This window comes from Tachypleus tridentatus, chromosome 8 (assembly GCF_004210375.1).
Source record: "Tachypleus tridentatus isolate NWPU-2018 chromosome 8, ASM421037v1, whole genome shotgun sequence".
Taxonomy (NCBI): domain Eukaryota; kingdom Metazoa; phylum Arthropoda; class Merostomata; order Xiphosura; family Limulidae; genus Tachypleus; species Tachypleus tridentatus.
The window spans coordinates 125,011,053-125,029,163 of NC_134832.1; the positions used below are offsets into that span (position 1 = coordinate 125,011,053).

At 34.0% G+C, this 18,111-nt stretch overlaps 1 protein-coding gene across 2 annotated transcripts in view; it reads left to right on the forward strand.

Annotated features, from left to right (window-relative positions):
* LOC143223422 (uncharacterized) overlaps positions 1-15,254 on the forward strand; it is a 40,169-nt gene extending 24,915 nt beyond the window's left edge. Inside the window, exons 3-6 of one of the 2 annotated variants that reach the window (XM_076451372.1) lie at positions 6,615-6,692; positions 7,189-8,473; positions 9,274-9,397; positions 10,058-15,254. In XM_076451372.1, the coding sequence (XP_076307487.1) occupies positions 6,615-6,692; positions 7,189-7,452 (342 nt within the window). In that variant the 3' untranslated portion in view covers positions 7,453-8,473; positions 9,274-9,397; positions 10,058-15,254. The remainder of the gene's footprint in view (positions 1-6,614; positions 6,693-7,188; positions 8,474-9,273; positions 9,398-10,057) is intronic. The other variant, XM_076451373.1, reaches the window with a different exon arrangement.
* The last annotated feature ends 2,857 nt before the right edge of the window (positions 15,255-18,111 follow it).

Consider the following 18,111-nt stretch of genomic DNA (forward strand, 5'->3'; position numbering starts at 1 on the left):
TTCAGAATGAAAGACAAAATTAAAAATGATACCACATTAGAATAATGTTGTGGTTGAAAAAAAGTTAAGAAGTAAGCATGTGCCTTTTCTTGTATGGGTTGTAAAAGGTGTGGTACTAATGCGTTGTAAAGATGTGGTGCCAATGGGTTGAGTGTAATTGATCAGTTCAAGGAATCAGTTATTATTTTCCACAAAGTAGGGTACACAATTATTATCTAATGAGATTATTAGGGATTTAGTAACAAAAAAGGGAAGAGGAACATTATTTAATGTTGTCCTTTGTATAATTTTTGCTTCTTTGACAAGTACTCTCAACTGGTGGTAATAAATACAAACTGTAGATGTTTAAATCCTGATTTATGCTTAAACAGAACTAATTTACAAAAATTGCAAACTTGTTAAGCATTTTTAAGAAGAAACCCCCCACTAATATAGTAAGTTCAAATACAGAAAATCAAGATTTTCTAATTTGTTTACCATACCACTTGGATGGAAAGTACCCAAGTTATAAAAGACTTCTATTTAATGTTGTTTTTAAGCATTAAACACACAGAAAATACAATTTTGTCATTTAAAAACTTTAACACCCCGTTAAATATACTTGATAGTCAGACATGTATAGATAATATATAAATCTGTAACTGCAAAAGGTGATGCATTTGGTTTGTTCTCCCAAAACATCTCAGTGATGGCATACTTAACATGTGGTGAAACTTGTGGTTACCATGAAACACATTCATCTATTTAAAAAAACTGATACTGACACTCATAATGTATAAATATTAAAAACAGACTTATTTGTGAGCTTTCTGATATGTTAGTTATTAAACTTTCTATATTCCACTTGGTAACAAAACATTTTGTATCATAAATTTAATACCTGTTTAGTTCAATAACTGACTGTGTTCAAGAAGTATTATCTTCAAAATTGACTTACTAAAAAAGTATCTTATTGTAAAAGACTACTAACTATTATGGTATTATTTTTGAAATAGAAATCCTGTAACCCAAGCACTTTTGAAAGGTTGACCTTTCTTCCTCAGGGACAAAATGGGTGTGGTAGTATAATTGAAGAGTGATATATATATTTGGTTTTCCCGGAAACATTTATTTTTCTATGAACTATTGTAAGCTTTTTATTTCTGGTACAATGTAGCCTTTGGCAAGAGTGTACGTGAAAAGGTGTTATGGATATTTTAGTTTAGAAATGGCTAAATATGTGAAAATATATAAAATTGTGCTTAGGTGTTTAAGTAAAATAAATATGACACCTGGAGATTGACTGATAAAAAATATACTAATCAGTTTATAAAAACAGGTATGAAAAATTATCTTAAAAATGGTAAGTTTTAGGAAATTTGGTCTTCATAAAACTATTTAATGAATAAAGTTATTTTTCTGATGAAACCAATGAATGTAGATCACTGATTCCAGGATCTGTGTTAATTACAAAAGGTTTAACAGTATTTAGATGAGCAATCCCAAGTAATACTAAACTTTCAAATAGAATTTCTCTTATTATTATCTATCAGTTTAAACTCAAACATTTCATGGATTTTGAAGAAACATTTTTATCTTCTACGGCTCAATCATTGTCCTAAACAGATATTTCCTGAAGTTCTTGTTGCCTCCTTCCAAAAAAACAACTCTAAAAGGTATCCTTGTTCACAGAAAAGTGAATAACATCCTATTCAAAAATGAGTGTCGTCCATGCAATAAAGCCTTTTGTCAAACCTGCAAGTTCATAAAAACCACTAACTCATTTTCTGACATGTACAAACAAAGAAACTTTATATAAAGAAATCAGTTGTTAAACAGAAAACACCATTTTTATTGCACAATGTAAAAAAATGCAGTCATCAATATGTAGGATGTAAACAACCTTTAGAGAACATTTCAACAACCATAAATCTTCTATTAACACTGAAAATGATTTCCCAGTTGCTCAACACTTTTACCAACCCACTTGGGTTATAGGATTTACCATTACATTTCTACCAAGACTTCTTGAACCTAGATGTTTTTCTGTCATGAATGATGTGTTAAAATTCTTTGTTTCTCAATGACTAACTATTAGAGCTGTAAGGATTATTGTTGATTTCTTGTTGCTCTAATTCTGAATTTTTACTATATGATATATATATAGTAAATATATATATTATAAAAACTTATTTTAATTTTTTTTGAGTGATAATGTAATCATTTTTAAACAATCCACTTAACTCTGCATACAGTAGTAATTCTTGTGTGCCTACTCTTTGAGTTTTTGCTCATGCCACTAACCTTGAACTATTTCCCACCTAAATCACATGTTTTGACATGAATTCCATTAGTACATAACACAGTCATCATGTAGTAATATTCCTTCACCAGTAGGAAGGTCATACATTCTCCGTACTCATGGGTCCTTACAAGAACTTGCACTTGAAATTATCTTTGTTCATAATTTAGGCACATTCATTTTTTAATTTTGAAAGATTTTGTGCAATCTTTGATTTATTCATTAATCTATTTTATCAAGTTACTATCTTTTTGATAATATGAATTTCATGAAATTTATAATTGTTTCTTTTCATGGTTTCTGTGCAAGTGAGATCTATTTGTGTGTGACACCCTTTTCTCTGTCATTTACATTCCCCAGTCTTCCGTACATGACTTACGTCTTGCTCCACTCATTTGCCACGAGGTATCAAGATGCTCTTCTTTCCTTGGAGTTTTGGGTGGAAGTTTCTTGTCATCATTTTATCATGTCTTTACTCTATCATCTTTACCATTCCTTGACCCATGTACACTTGTTATTTCATAATTTCCTCTTCTCACTTTCTCTGCCTCCTCTGACCATACTCTCCTCCCAGGGGTTTATCCTTTGTCTATTCCACTGGAAGCTACCTTTAACTTTTGAACCTAGTTGACTTGGTTCCTTTTTTATCTTTTCTACTCACTTCATAACCGACCTTTTCATCACTTTGCTTTCTACCCTTTGTCTATCGTCTCTTCCTCCTATTCCTCTCTCCCTATTGTTTTTCTTCTGTTTTCTGATCCTTAGCACCATTGTCTCAATGACACAGTGTTAGAGCTTTTGGCTTTAGATGCCTTATGGAATGTTATTTTTTCCTGTGGGTTACTGTTCCCACCTCTTTGTTGAACCCTGAATCCTGGAGACTGATGTCTTTTCTTTGTACTTCTCTAAACCACTTTTGATGATTCCTTTGTTCTAAATAAAGGAGTTTCACTGTCTTAATAGGTTGTTTTCCCCCAACCTTTAAATTAAGGTGGTCCATGTCTTGGTTACCTTTCATCACCTTCCAATAATCCCATCATCACAATACACTACTGTTTTGTGGTTCCACTTTTTTGGCATGACTCTTGCTCCTTATGTCTCTAGCCATGTTATGAGGGCTTTAACTTGCTACATTCACAGTCTTGGCCTTTGTTTCTTTTCTGTTCTGGACACATGGCTGCATTTTGCTTCTACCTTTTCTACAGATATATCTTAATTTTTGAGTTGTTTCTGACTCTTATATTTGTTCCTTTTCTCTCCACTCCTTATTTGGGCTCATCCATTTTCATTTGTTTGCAAATTATGGAATATCTGGTTACCTGAGCTCTTTTGATCCAATGGTCACATAACGAACGGTCTGGCTGAATACACCATCTTGCTTGTGCTATTCATTTCTGTACGTGTTCCCTGCCATCTCCCCCTTCTCCCTCCCAGTGTCTTGTTGAAGTTCTGTAACACCCCTTGTCAAGTTCTGTTGATAGCACATTATTGACCAGCTCTTTCTTGGTTTCCTCCTTTTACAACTTTCTTTATTACTGTTTCATCTGGGAATGTTGTCCTTTATTGTTCACATGTGGGATTGTCCATTTTTTTTCTCAATGGGCACTTTCTTATGTTGCATTGCCCTTCTTTCATACTGCTTGATTCATCCTTTCACTCTTGGATCCCAAACACAGTTGGTAATGGTCTGTCCAGATGATGAACTCCTTCCTGTACAGATAGTTCTGGAACTTTTTAATGGTAAGTATGATGGCTAGACATGCTCATTCAGTAACAGAGTAGTTCTCACTACTTAACAGCTTTTTTACTTGTATATATTACTGGAAATGGTCCATCTCTATATTATTGCAAGAGATCTTTCCCAATTTCAATGACCGAAGCATGAGCCTAAACAGTCAATGGTTTGTTGAAGTCTGGAATGCAATCAGGTGTCGTCATTTCTACTTTACTTTGTTCGATAAGCCTTTCTTGGTCAGGTTAGTCAATGATGCACTAATTTCAACATAGTTTGGGATGAATTTCCTGTAATATAAAAATAAATCCAGAAAGGATCTGACTTGTTGCTTTTTAGTCAGAGCTAGTGTATTTTGTATTTGGAATACCTTCTTTTCCTTGGCTGTCTTTCAGTCCCAGCACTTGGATGGTCTGATGGTGAGACCTGCTGCTCTCACGTGTTGTAACAGCTTTCTATATTTCTTTATATAGTCTTCCCATTTCACAGTATGTGTCAGGATGGCATCTGCATAGTGCTTGATATTGGTGGTGTTGCACAGCATCCTTCTTATCATGCAGTTGAATGTTTCTGCGGAGTTGATTTGGCGCTTGCTGAAATTGGTAACATCCATCTAGTATTAAAAATTCATTAGGATTTGGCAATTACCTTTACTGAGGTTGATCTTTGAAGAGAACCTGACCTGATAGTTTCTAGGTTGTCCATAGGTTCAGAGTTGAACTTCATCACAAGATTCAGCTTTTGGAAAATTATTTAGAAACAGTTAACCTGTCTCTAATTTTTGTGATTAAAACTGGTAAATGGTAGGCTGAATTTGAAGGCTTAACAATTCCAGCTTCCAACATTGCCTCAGCTTCCTGCTTTGTGAGGTATTTCATTGCATAAGGCATCTGAAAGGGCTTCACTTCAGCTGGATGCTGTGTTGTTGTGTTGCACAAGGCCTATCTTTCCTGGTCTATCCATGAAGATATCTCTCCTCTTTCCATTCTTTTATCAAAATTTGACATGATTATATATCATGTGATCTCCATGCCATTTGCACTTTTACTATAGTTGTGCACATATTGGTGTATTTATTTCCTCTGTCCTTCACATTTTCTTCTACCACAACTTACCACTGTGTAATCATGGCTGTGGCTTACCAAATGTTATACACTTACTTAATAGTAATGTAAATTTATAAGTGTGTTGGGCCACGAAATTTTCTACAGTATGTATCTCTGACTTGCTGGCAGTAAAATTGACAAAAAATGAACAACATGCACTCCACTTGTTTTTTAAAATAATATGTTTGAAACAAGTTAAATGCATGTACAAAATTATTTACACTATGGAGATAATATTTGTATCTTAGACACTATACAGTTTTCTTTTTATTGTTCAAAGTCCACTAAAGCCAATTCAATTGCTTTAGAATTCAGTTGACAAGCTAAACTTTTATTTCTTTTAATCACAGTAGTGTCATGATATCACATAAACTACTATGGTTGTATCCTTAACTCTCAGTATTATTCTGTTTCTTGTACTTCCAATTATCATCTTTCTTTTGTTGAAGTCCACATATGTGGGTTCAATTGGTTTAGAACACCCTTTTATGAGACATATTATTCTCCTTATCTCTTTCAAACTTTAAATGTCACCCTGACCTACCAACCATTCACTTCCACAACAGTTAACTTTACAAAGTCTAACTTTTCTGTGACAGAAGTTCTCTCTCATGTGACTTTTACTCTTTTTTCATTCATCTAGTTGTAGTCATTTATACATGTATCACAGTCTTGACATCACTGGATTGTAAACACAGTGTTCAATAGCCTCAACATCAGTGAGTTACAAAGTAAATTAATTAGTAACACTACCTGCACTAAACAGTCTTATATTCAAGTTGGTGTAAAGTTTAGACATGTTTTCTCTGAATGCTTTGTTATTACGTTATTATTGAATAATATCATAATTTTATAAAGTTATATTTCCTGTACATAAATCATTATCTGTATGCATTCATAAAATTACATCTTGCTCTATGTAATTTATAAAACTGTGTTCTCTGTGTGCTTTATAATATATTATTGTATTATATCTAATTTTTACAATTGTGTCATTACATTCTGTGTACTTCAAGAGAGCAGCTCTTGGGTCTAACTTGACAAGAATTTCATTTTAAGCATTTTTGGCTTGGAAAAAGGAAAAGTATTTTATTCTCTGTCTATCCACACTTCAATACAAGTTTACTTATTGAATTTCATATTTTGTACTCTTGTCTTACTCTATGTTTATGAAGGATGGTATACTTTTAAAATATTTTCATAAAAATGTACATAAGTTGGTATCATTGTTTTATGTTGTTTAGATTTTTTGTACACTAGACTTCATTCACTTATAACAATTTAGATCTTTATTACATTCTTTTAATGAAAATGTGTGTAAAGTGTAACAGTTAATATACAAATTTGGGAAATAAGTACATACACATATATATAAGTATAAAAGACATTGTGTATAAAAATTTTTATTTTTGTCTAATTGCATGTGTGTTCAATATTTAATTGAAATATATTTTGTAAGCATAGTATCAACAAAAAATATTATTTTGCTTTGTAGATAGCAGAGAAGAAGGAAAAAGCTCAAGTGGAACAGGACAGGAAAAAAGCAGAGTTTAAAGCTGATCATCACATTGGTGTAAGTGATATTGTAAAACTGTGTGACTGTCATCATATGATGAGTGTTATTAGTAAGTTAAAGTTTGTTGACCATCATCTTGGTGTAATTATATTAGATGAACTCTACTGGTCACCCCTTAATTGAGGAAATATAACTGCATGTTATCATCATAGTGTATCATCTATTGTAAATATTGATATTGTTTGATTGACATAAGAAGCAAGTGATCAACAGTTTGTAAAATCATTCTTGAAATTACTGATCATTGCTGTGATATAAATAATAATATATTTATTTTAAACATAGCTTGTACTTTGCTTAAGAAGAGGTAAGCTAACCTTAAAAATAGCAAGACAACTTGATGTAGAATTTTAACATTATATAGTACAAAATGCATTATTAATGAGTGTTGTCATAGAGCATATTTAAACTTGTCAGGTTTATTCTTTTAATTGTTAAGTACGTTGATCTGAAGAGTAAACTAGAATTTTCATAGTTATGAGTCTTCAAACAGCTCAGTGGACGAGAGATGTTTACATTCAACCCAGACTTGGCTGTAGAAGGCCAGATGGGTGAGTCTTCAAACAGCTCAGTGGACGAGATGTTTACATTCAACCCAGACTTGGCTGTAGAAGGCTGGATGGGTGAGTCTTCAAACAGCTCAGTGGACGAGATGTTTACATTCAACCCAGACTTGGCTGTAGAAGGCTACATGGGTGAGTCTTCAAACAGCTCAGTGGACGAGAGATGTTTACATTCAACCCAGACTTGGCTGTAGAAGGCCAGATGGGTGAGTCTTCAAACAGCTTAGTGGACAAGAGATGTTTACATTCAACCCAGACTTGGCTGTAGAAGGCCAGATGGGTGAGTCTTCAAACAGCTCAGTGGACGAGAGATGTTTACATTCAACCCAGACTTGGCTGTAGAAGGCCGGATGGGTGAGTCTTCAAACAACTCAGTGGACGAGAGATGTTTACATTCAACCCAGACTTGGCTGTAGAAGGCCAGATGGGTGAGTCTTCAAACAGCTCAGTGGACGAGAGATGTTTACATTCAACCCAGACTTGGCTGTAGAAGGCTACATGGGTGAGTCTTCAAACAGCTCAGTGGACGATAGATGTTTACATTCAACCCAGACTTGGCTGTAGAAGGCTACATGGGTGAGTCTTCAAACAGCTCAGTGGACGAGAGATGTTTACATTCAACCCAGACTTGGCTGTAGAAGGCCAGATGGGTGAGTCTTCAAACAGCTCAGTGGACGAGAGATGTTTACATTCAACCCAGACTTGGCTGTAGAAGGCCAGATGGGTGAGTCTTCAAACAGCTCAGTGGACAAGAGATGTTTACATTCAACCCAGACTTGGCTGTAGAAGGCCAGATGGGTGAGTCTTCAAACAGCTCAGTGGACGAGAGATGTTTACATTCAACCCAGACTTGGCTGTAGAAGGCCGGATGGGTGAGTCTTCAAACAGCTCAGTGGACGAGAGATGTTTACATTCAACCCAGACTTGGCTGTAGAAGGCTACATGGGTGAGTCTTCAAACAGCTCAGTGGACGAGAGATGTTTACATTCAACCCAGACTTGGCTGTAGAAGGCCAGATGGGTGAGTCTTCAAACAGCTCAGTGGACGAGAGATGTTTACATTCAACCCAGACTTGGCTGTAGAAGGCTACATGGGTGAGTCTTCAAACAGCTCAGTGGACGAGAGATGTTTACATTCAACCCAGACTTGGCTGTAGAAGGCTAGATGGGTGAAGATGAGGCAGCATATGATCTATTTCCTCAAGAAGGAAGTGAGGTATTAATATTTCATCTATTATCAAAGCATGAGGTCTTGTTTGCATGCTATTTTATCTCTTAAGGATTTTCATGGAAATGTTATTAAGGAATGTTGCTTAATTAAACAGTATGTGTTTTATCCAGTTCATCAGTGTCATTTGATATCATAGTTTGTTTCTTCTAAAAGAAAAAAAAAGTTGTACAGTGAAACATTTATATATTTTTATTTCTGTCTCCACATTACAGGCTGTGGTATCACAAGGATGTTGGAAGAATTCTCTTTATACAAAAAAAGATATAATTATAATCTCTCTCTTTTTTGATTAATACCAGCACACTTGGTTGTTAGTGTTGACACATCAGTGAACTGTTTTGTGTCTTTTTGTAGCTGGGAAATTGAAAATTGATTTTAAAAGGCTTTTATAGTTTTGGAGGAAATAAAAATACACATTTAAACTCAAGCCAAAAGTTTAAAAAATACATATATTAATTTATTTCATGTTTTTAACCATCATTTAAGAATCAGTCCCAGTTCCAGATTTTTCTTAACTGGAAAGGGAGGCAGTAAGACACATGCTGGGATTAAATCTGAAATTATGGTAAAACTAAATTTATGGATAATAGTAGCTTTGGGGTTGGAGAACTATTTTAGCTTCCTCTCACTAGTGCTAGCTCTGTTAAGAAATATAATTATAAATTAATATATATAAATATTACTTTTAAATTTGGTCAATGCTAACGTGTATGAGATATATTTATCATAAAATTTGAGGACATTAGAACATATAAAAATTTAATCTTTGTGAACTTTCTTTGCAGTTGCAGAACTGTGATTCATATCTGGAACTAACAGCTGAGACCCTTATCCTGCAAGCAAATGTAGGATTAACATTGTTAATTAGTAATCTTTATGAAGTAAACAGAAGAAAAGCAAACCTATATGGTAAGAAGATGTACTCAGTATCAAGTATGTATTACATTAAGAAAGTAACTGTTATAGTTGTGCCTTAAATTTAATTCAAGTGTCTGTTGAAGTAGGAAAGTTATCGCTAAGGTTTAATATGAAGTATCTATTTTAATAAGAGAATTGCTGACAAAATTTTGAAAAGTATATGTCATAATAATATGAAGTTAGAACATAATGTAAATTAGCTGTTAAAATAAGATTCTGTTAAAAACCATTATTATCAACTGTAATAATAATTAATTTGTATTTAACGCTCATTAATTTAAAAAAAGATGTTTAGACTTATTTAATGAAACCACAAATATTTCATTTTTAGAAAAAATCACAACATTGAAAATGTTAAAAGAAAGGTCTGTCTGTAAAAGGTAGTTTGCAAATTTTTTTTACAGATGATAAAGAAGCTTGAATGAAGCTTATATCTAATAAGAATGATAAATGTATTGATATATGTAAAAATTATATATTTGCTTTGTTAGTTATTGTCAATATTTCAAAATGTATTGAGAAAAATCAGGACAGATTGTGTTGATTAAATATCATATAGATAATTATATCAGTAATTGTTGGTATCGTTGTTAGTGGTATTTTGTACAAACATGGTGTTCATTATGATTGTTTTATTAAATAAATTTGTAGGAGAGGAGAGGAAGCTCCCTGAAGCAGCTGATTGAGAAGATCATCTTGCTGCTACAGTAGATGGAAAAGCTGTTCCAATCAATGAAAACCTATTTGGTGAAGAATTGGATATGGAATAACCAATGCATAATAAGTAGAAATCCTATAAAGTTACAATGTCTGAAACTTAACTGTAGTTTGTGTTACTGAACATTGACAGTGACTTGTGTCTCCCAGATTCTTCTTAAAGATAATTTCAAGATTGTTTTACAAAGTGCTGATGTCCCACCACAGATATGATCTGTACCACTAGTAGATGTCTGCTCTTCATTTATTTATTACTTACCTACCTACAGCTGAACATTTTTTGTTAATAGTTAAAAAAAAACATTCTATTGAACCTAATGTTTTGTTTAAAGCAAGTTATTAAGTTTGGTTTTAGCAATTTATTGCTCAATGCAGTGATTAATATAGTGTTTCTAGAATTGATATACTAAAGTTACCTTAAAAACAAAAATTATGTAAGATTGATAAAATGTTTTAAGTAAAACAAGATATAACAGGAGTAAATGTGATTTTTAAAGAGCAATAATTTTTCTATCTTTAGGAATTTGGTTGTGAAATGTATATTTTTCATTGAATATCTTGTTATAAATATTCATTATTGCAAAATAAATGGTGAAAAAATGAAGCAGTGTGAGTTTAATTCATTGATTGGCACATATCAAATAGTGTTTTTAATTTTTGTAAATGCATAGTTGTATTTATTGAATACAAAAAAATATTTAATCAACTTTCTACAAAATTCACAGAAGGATATAAACAAAAGCAAACATAATGCATTTCTGACAGTTAAATAGAAATAACAAAAAAGTAAAAACAGATGTATTGATATTTAACCCACACAGTGTGTCTGCACTGAATTACTAAGCTCAGATTTAGACCTTGAACATGGACCAAGAAAACAGTGAGAGAGTTTGCAACTGATGAAACTACATTCTAATCATGAAAGTAATACGGTCTGAACACTATATTTAGTTACCTATGCTCATAACTAGGTATGTTTTTATTTCTGATCTATGTAAAAGACTTGCTTTGATCAAAGGTTAATATTAATTCTTTACCAATTTCTTGTGATATACTAATCAGTTTTTAATTTAATTATATTTACAATAACATCAAGTTAATGCATACATATTTTACAGATTATTGAATGTTACTAAAAGTTATTTCTAGTCCATGTTCAAGGTTTCAAACAGCCTAATCCCCAAACTTAGTAATTCAGTTTTTAAATGTATAAATATATTTTCTGTATATTTTTATATTAATTATGGAATTTTAAGCACAATTCTAACATGGTAAACTGTGAAACCTGAATACATTTATTTAATGGTTTGTCTTATTTTATTGCAGACAAACAACTACTATATGAAATAGTTTCAAACTTCAAAATTATTTTTATGAAATGTATAACTTGCCCAAATAAAAGTTAACATTTTTATACTGAAACTGTATTTCAGACAGGTATTTACCTCTTCTCACCTCAAAGCTGTTTCAATCTTGATTTGCTCTCTAAACATTGCAAAAAAAAACAACTTTTCACCTAGCTCATCAGTCTTTTAAAACATGTTCTGATCATGCAACTACCCTCCAACAATCCTACTGTACCAGCACAGCTAATGCAGTCTATTATTCTAGCATAACCCTCACGTTCAAGAACTGTCATATTCAAACAAGAAACACTGGCAAATTATTGAGGAAGGAAGTGGTTGAAGTGAGGCAAGTATGTATCAATATACATTGTCAGGATTAGAAAATGTTAACTTATGAAATGGTCTTACTTCTCACCTCACTTTGAAAAAACTAGAGGGGCAGATGAACATGCAAAAACACAAAATCAAGCAGAAAGTAATCACACTGAAAGAACTGGTGTGCAAGATTAAAAACAGAAGTTACATCCGTGTGGTATAGAACTATTTCTCAAATGGGTATGTTCTTTACCCAGTAAAGAACACAGTACCACAAAGAGGAAATAACAGGAAAGACATACCGTACCAAATCAGTATAAGTGTTGGAGAACGAGACTTGAATATCACGACAAAGTTGAAATATCTAGTATTGAAGTGATAGCAATTCATATAAGTGCCAATTGTACATCTTCAGGTTACACTGAATTATGACAAGTGCAATCTAACCAGTTGAAACACCTCATATGAGATACTGTAAGCAACAAGTACAACTTATCTAGTCAAAATGCTTCGAATCGGATATTGTGAGCAATAATTGCAGTCCATCCAGGCTAAACAGCCAGAGAAAATACCTTTGATGTGCAGCTGTGTTATGAGGATACATGTATATATATGTATTTATATTTAAGAGTGTGAACAAGAGAATTGTCATAACTAGCTCATTGTCAGCATACATATCCTACTTATGTCACTTATGCAGCAAAACAAAGTACCAAACATAATGACAGTGAAACATATAAAGGTACAAGAGAGGCTAGGACTAAAGGACCATGAAGGGTACATGAACAGACCAAGTACAGTCTGCCCAGGCAGAAAACGTTCAGAGGAAGTGTCTTGGAATACAACAAATAATGCCTTGTGAAGTACATCTGGGTAAAAACATCCAGTAGAAGAACTTTACATGAGTTTGCAAGATCAACAAGTGCAGTATTCTCAGGTAGAAAACACTCAGGGGAATTGTCTTCGAGATAAAATATTATGGTCAAGAGTAATCCACCAGGAAAAACATCTGGAGAAAGCATTTTAGGATATGCTGGATAATGCCAAGTGCAGACCATCCAGGCAAAAAACATCCAGTGGAAGTACCATGCATGAGAACTATTTGATCAACAAGTGTAGTCTGCCCAGAGAATCACCTTGGATATACAATACTGTGGCCAAGTGAGGTCCACAGGGAAAGACATCCATGGAAAGCACCTTAAGATATGTTGGATTATGCCAAGTGCAGTCCATCCAGGCAAAAATCTTTCAATGGAAGTGCTTTGCATGAGAACTATTTGATGAACAAGAGTGGTCTCCCCTGGTAACACCCAGGAGGTAGCACCTTTGGTATAAATATGATCTGGTCAAATACTGGTATAAAAACATGCAGAGAAAGTGTCTTGGGTTAAGACAGATTATGTCAAGTGCAGTCCATCTGAGCAGGAAATATCCTGTGGAAACACCTTTCATAAGAATTTTGTGAGCAACAAGTGCAGTCAACCTGAGCAAAAATGTTCAGGAGAAGTGCCTTGGATCGTGATTATTATATTACAATGTAATCATTGTTCAGTATCACAGTAAGAATAACAATGCTAGCCCTCTTGTTGTTGTGTGGCTACACATAATCTACAAATTCAATTTTAGTTTATTGTACAAAAACTACTCAGGAGGAATCTTCCTTGGTCCACCACTCCAGGAAGTTGAAAGGACTCCTCTACTCCACTAGAAAAAAAGGGAATGGAATACATGTTGGGGAGTCCAGAGGAATGACACAGCAGATACAGTGCTATGGGTGTCTGCAATTCCCAATACAGAAAGACCCTAATTATAGGAGCCATGAGTCAGTAGGGATAGGCAAAAATCCTTATCTGCTTTTCTCCACAGACCACAGTTGTCCAGAAAAATAACAGTTGTCCTATAAGCTATGAAAATGGACTTAAAACAAAAAATAATAAGCAACACCTAAAGTACAAAACCACTAAATGAACTTAGAAGGAAAAAGATAAATAAACATCAAACTTGTTAGTCCACTCAAAAAACACAAAGAACACAAAAATAAAACCTATCCTGAAGAACATGAGAAGAAACAGGCAACCAGTTAATAATAATAATTATTTTTAAACTCAAATCCAATCACAAATTAGACACAACTGGTGGTAAAGAAAAAACAACTTGCAAGCATTTACAGTGAAAGGAAGTACAAATAATGAGCCAACACACCCAAAAAGTGGTCAAAGTTATAATTACCCAAACAGTAATGATCCTGCATAACTTGGACATGTATAGAAAATTAAACAAATTGAAACTAAAGTATCTGAGATGATAGAAGTATAATAATCTAACTTAACAAATACTGAACATATAAAACATGAAAGAGCAAACTTTATAGAGTGAGAAAATTAGACCAATCCAAAAGCTAAAATGACTTGCTAAATGTGGATATACCTACTAGGAGGGAGGAAAACTTACCACAGACCTTCTGGGAAGAATAACAATACCTTACCCAGGAGATTACATGAAGGTATAAAAAGTTGGAAAGTACAACAGAAAGAAATCTCCACACAGTAGTTAGAACCTTCCTACAAAAAAATCCCCAAAAATCAAAGCCTGTGTTTCCCCAACAGATATCAACCCTGAGAACTGGAGATTGTGTCAAAATCATGGCTACTATGGATGGAAATTCATCACCTGCCATAATAAATCTCATATTTATATGAAAAATCAGAATTTGGAAAATGGAATTATTTCTAAAACAAATGAATAGAAACAGCATAAATTAAACACAGGAAGTTAAAACTGATACAAATTTGTGATTAAGCATAATCCAAATTTTGTAGTCACATGTACAAATTAAAAACACATATCTATACACTACAGGGTGCCCCTACTCATCCATATGTTATTATGTTACATTCAATTACGCATGTATTATAAATTTGTTTCTTCTTTTTTCAGAGAAATATGGCCGATGTAAGCCCATTTACACTTGAAGAGCGTATTGTGACAAATACCTGGGTACATGAGTGCAGCGAGAATGAGGGACAGCACACAGATACACTGGATACATAAGATATATGGATGGGTAGGGACTTACGGACCAGCCTGTAAAATGCTGATCAAGAAAGTGTAAGTTGTGCTAGAATAATAGAGTGAGCTAGCTGTTCTAGCACAGATGGTGCAGTATACTGTACATATAGTATTATACAATGGTGGCAGGAATTACATGTAGCTATTTGAAAACAATGGTTAACAAATGAGATTTTAACATAAGCTTTAATTTCTTAATATCAAAATGAAATATTTAAATTAATTGTCAATCTTCAATTTCTTTATAACACATTTTTGCTCCAAATTTCACAAATAAGATAATCTTTTTACCCCTATTTCAACTTTTCAGTTTTAATACTTTTAATGAAGATTACAAACTTTTATTATAAATACTGCTAAGACAATACAGTTTTATATCCTGCAATTACCTTGTTTTACTCAGATATAAATAAGTATAATCTACACACAACGCCCTCTTTTATTTAAAATATATTAAAATATAATTCAGGAAAGTACTAAAAACAGTCCTATCAAAAATTATGGTCAACTTTTAAAGATACTTGAAGTTTGACTGCAAAATGTAAAAGATCCACAAATAGTAAATTACTTCATTTCTTCTGTATTTTTTACTTGTTATTATAAGAGTAACTAAAATGTAAAAATTAGAAAACTGTTTGGATACAGGAATATCAATGTAAAAATAAATTAAAAAATAATTGATTAATTTATGCAAGAAGATTGTTTTTTGTTTGTTTTTTTGGAATTTCGCACAAAGCTACTCGAGGGCTATCTGTGCTAGCCGTCCCTAATTTAGCAGTGTAAGACTAGAGGGAAGGCAGCTAGTCATCACCACCCACCGCCAACTCTTGGGCTACTCTTTTACCAACGAATAGTGGGATTGACCGTCACACTATACACCCCCACGGCTGGGAGGGCGAGCATGTTTAGCGCAACGCGGGCGCGAACCCGCGACCCTCGGGTTACGAGTCGCACGCCTTACGCGCTTGGCCATGCCAGGCCTATGCAAGAAGAATGCAAGCAAGAAGCTATTCTGCACCATAATTTGAACTACATATATGTATATACTGACAAGGTGATTTCTAGCTTGTTACACAGGTTTATTGGTTACATATAGTTCAAACAGCAGTAAAATAATAAAATGAGATGCAGTGTTACAAGCCTGAGGCTGTTTATGATAACTGTAATTTTATGCATCATTCTAGAAAGAAAAAAAGGATAATTTATATTTATTTTGCATTTTGTGCGGTGATTACAAGGTCAGTTAACTGGATGAGCCCTGTACAGTGTTAGGGTAAATAAAATAACAAAAATATAACGTTCTATGCAAAAGAAAACTTCTGATATTCATGTAAGAACTTCTAGGAGTTATGCAAATGAAATTTGAAAATTGGTAAGACGAAAACCAATTTTAATCCTGACATTAAATTACTTTTACTCAGACTAGTCTAAGTCATATTCTGACTCTTTAAGTTCACACACAAATTCCAGTGAAATGTTTCCGTATAGTTTTTTTTCTACAGAGGTAACGTTTTTTGTTGGATGTGTATTGCCAAAGTATCATCAGTTCTCTAAGTTTGTAGAAGATTCTCGACACCAAGAATCAACTAAGTAAGTGTTGCAGAAGATGTGGAGTGTTGTTTAATAGGGTGCTTAAAGTGTATGTTGCAAAAAATTGTTTCATTTACATTCGATATTAAAGTACCTTCTATCATGATGAGATGTGATATTTCTATGATAAAGTAAACGATTATGCCTCTGCTGTTTTCAGAGTGAGGTATACTGTATGTGATGAATCCGGGGATTGTAGTGTTTTGTTTTTCTGTACAATGTGTTTCAGACATTGTGATGATGTTGGTGTTTACATGTTTGTTTATGTTGTAAATTTATATTATTTTATCTTTGACGTTTCCTTGACAGTTGATGTGTAGAATTTTAATGTGTTTGATTATTTTGTTGTGCTACTTCTCTTGCATAAATTATAAGTGATAAGTGATGTGGTTTGAGGTTGGGAAGGTGGAAGTAGTTTTTGGCCAGACTACAGAGAGCCTTGAGGGGCTCGTGTCTTGGTTCGAAAGTGGGGAATTCACTCAGTTCAATTAACATGGCTAGTAAATTTGTGGTGAATTCGGTGGGGTTGAAGGTGTGAGTTGTCTTTGTGCGTGTAGCTTCGGCATATGTGCGCGTTGTTTGAGGTTGGGTGGCTGTATAAGAATGTTGGAGTTTCTGGTAGTGGTTGTTTTGTGGTATGAGTTGTTGAATGAGTGTTGAGGGGCTGTGTGTTGGTGTTTATATTTTTAAATAGAATTCTGTTTCTGATCTGTATGTATTTGGGACAGCCTTTGTAACTGAACTGACTGCATGAGATCCCTGACAGTTTGCACATGTGATTTGATTGCGCTCATTGAGGCACTGAGCGACCTCGTGCGGTCCTTTACATCTCATACATCTGTCTTTGGTCATACAATTAACATTAGTGTGTCCGAACTTTTGGCATTTGTAACATTGTGGGATTGGTTTTTTGATGTGGTTTCTCTGGTTCGATCGTGTGTTTTTTAAAGAATGGGAAGCCACTGTCTTTTAGTAATTTGTTTTGTTCACCTTTCGTGTTTACGGTTACTTTGACAAGTGGAGTTTTTTTTGTTTCGTTTTAAATGAGATTATTCGTTCGGTTTTTGTTATGTCGTAGCCTTGCATTTTACGTTCTTCCGTGATTTCGTTATCTTCGATGTCAAAATCGACACCTCTGGTATCGATATCTTGTATCGTTAGTTTCGTGGTTCTTAGAGCTATTAGAATTGTTTAAAACCTCACTCACCGTAGTCTTTTTCCTCCTTTGTCTCCATTTTTAGTCGGCTGGCTGGTTTGTTGGTCCGGTGCCGAGTCCGAGTTTTCACTGTCTGAGGCTTTTCCTTCAATTACCTTGTTCAGGATTTCTATTATCTCTTCATTTGATATGGCTTCTTCTGTTGACCTCGTAACTATCTTGTTATTTTTTTCCGATTCTCATTGTTTTACTAGTCCTTATAAGGACTGAGGCGTTGCCTTTTTTAGAAAAAACTAAAAAACAAAAACAAATTCAAATAATTGCCTGTCCTCTACACTATTCTTTCTAGTGCACACGTCCCTTTCCCTTCCTGACCGACCTACTCGCCGCCGACCGAAAGCACCTCTTCGCGGAAGCTTCGCCAGGCCAACGCTGCCTACCCTACACAAACAATGCCCTTTGCACAGGAAATCGCCGACGGAAGAGTACCTCCAAAACGCCACATTTCCTGT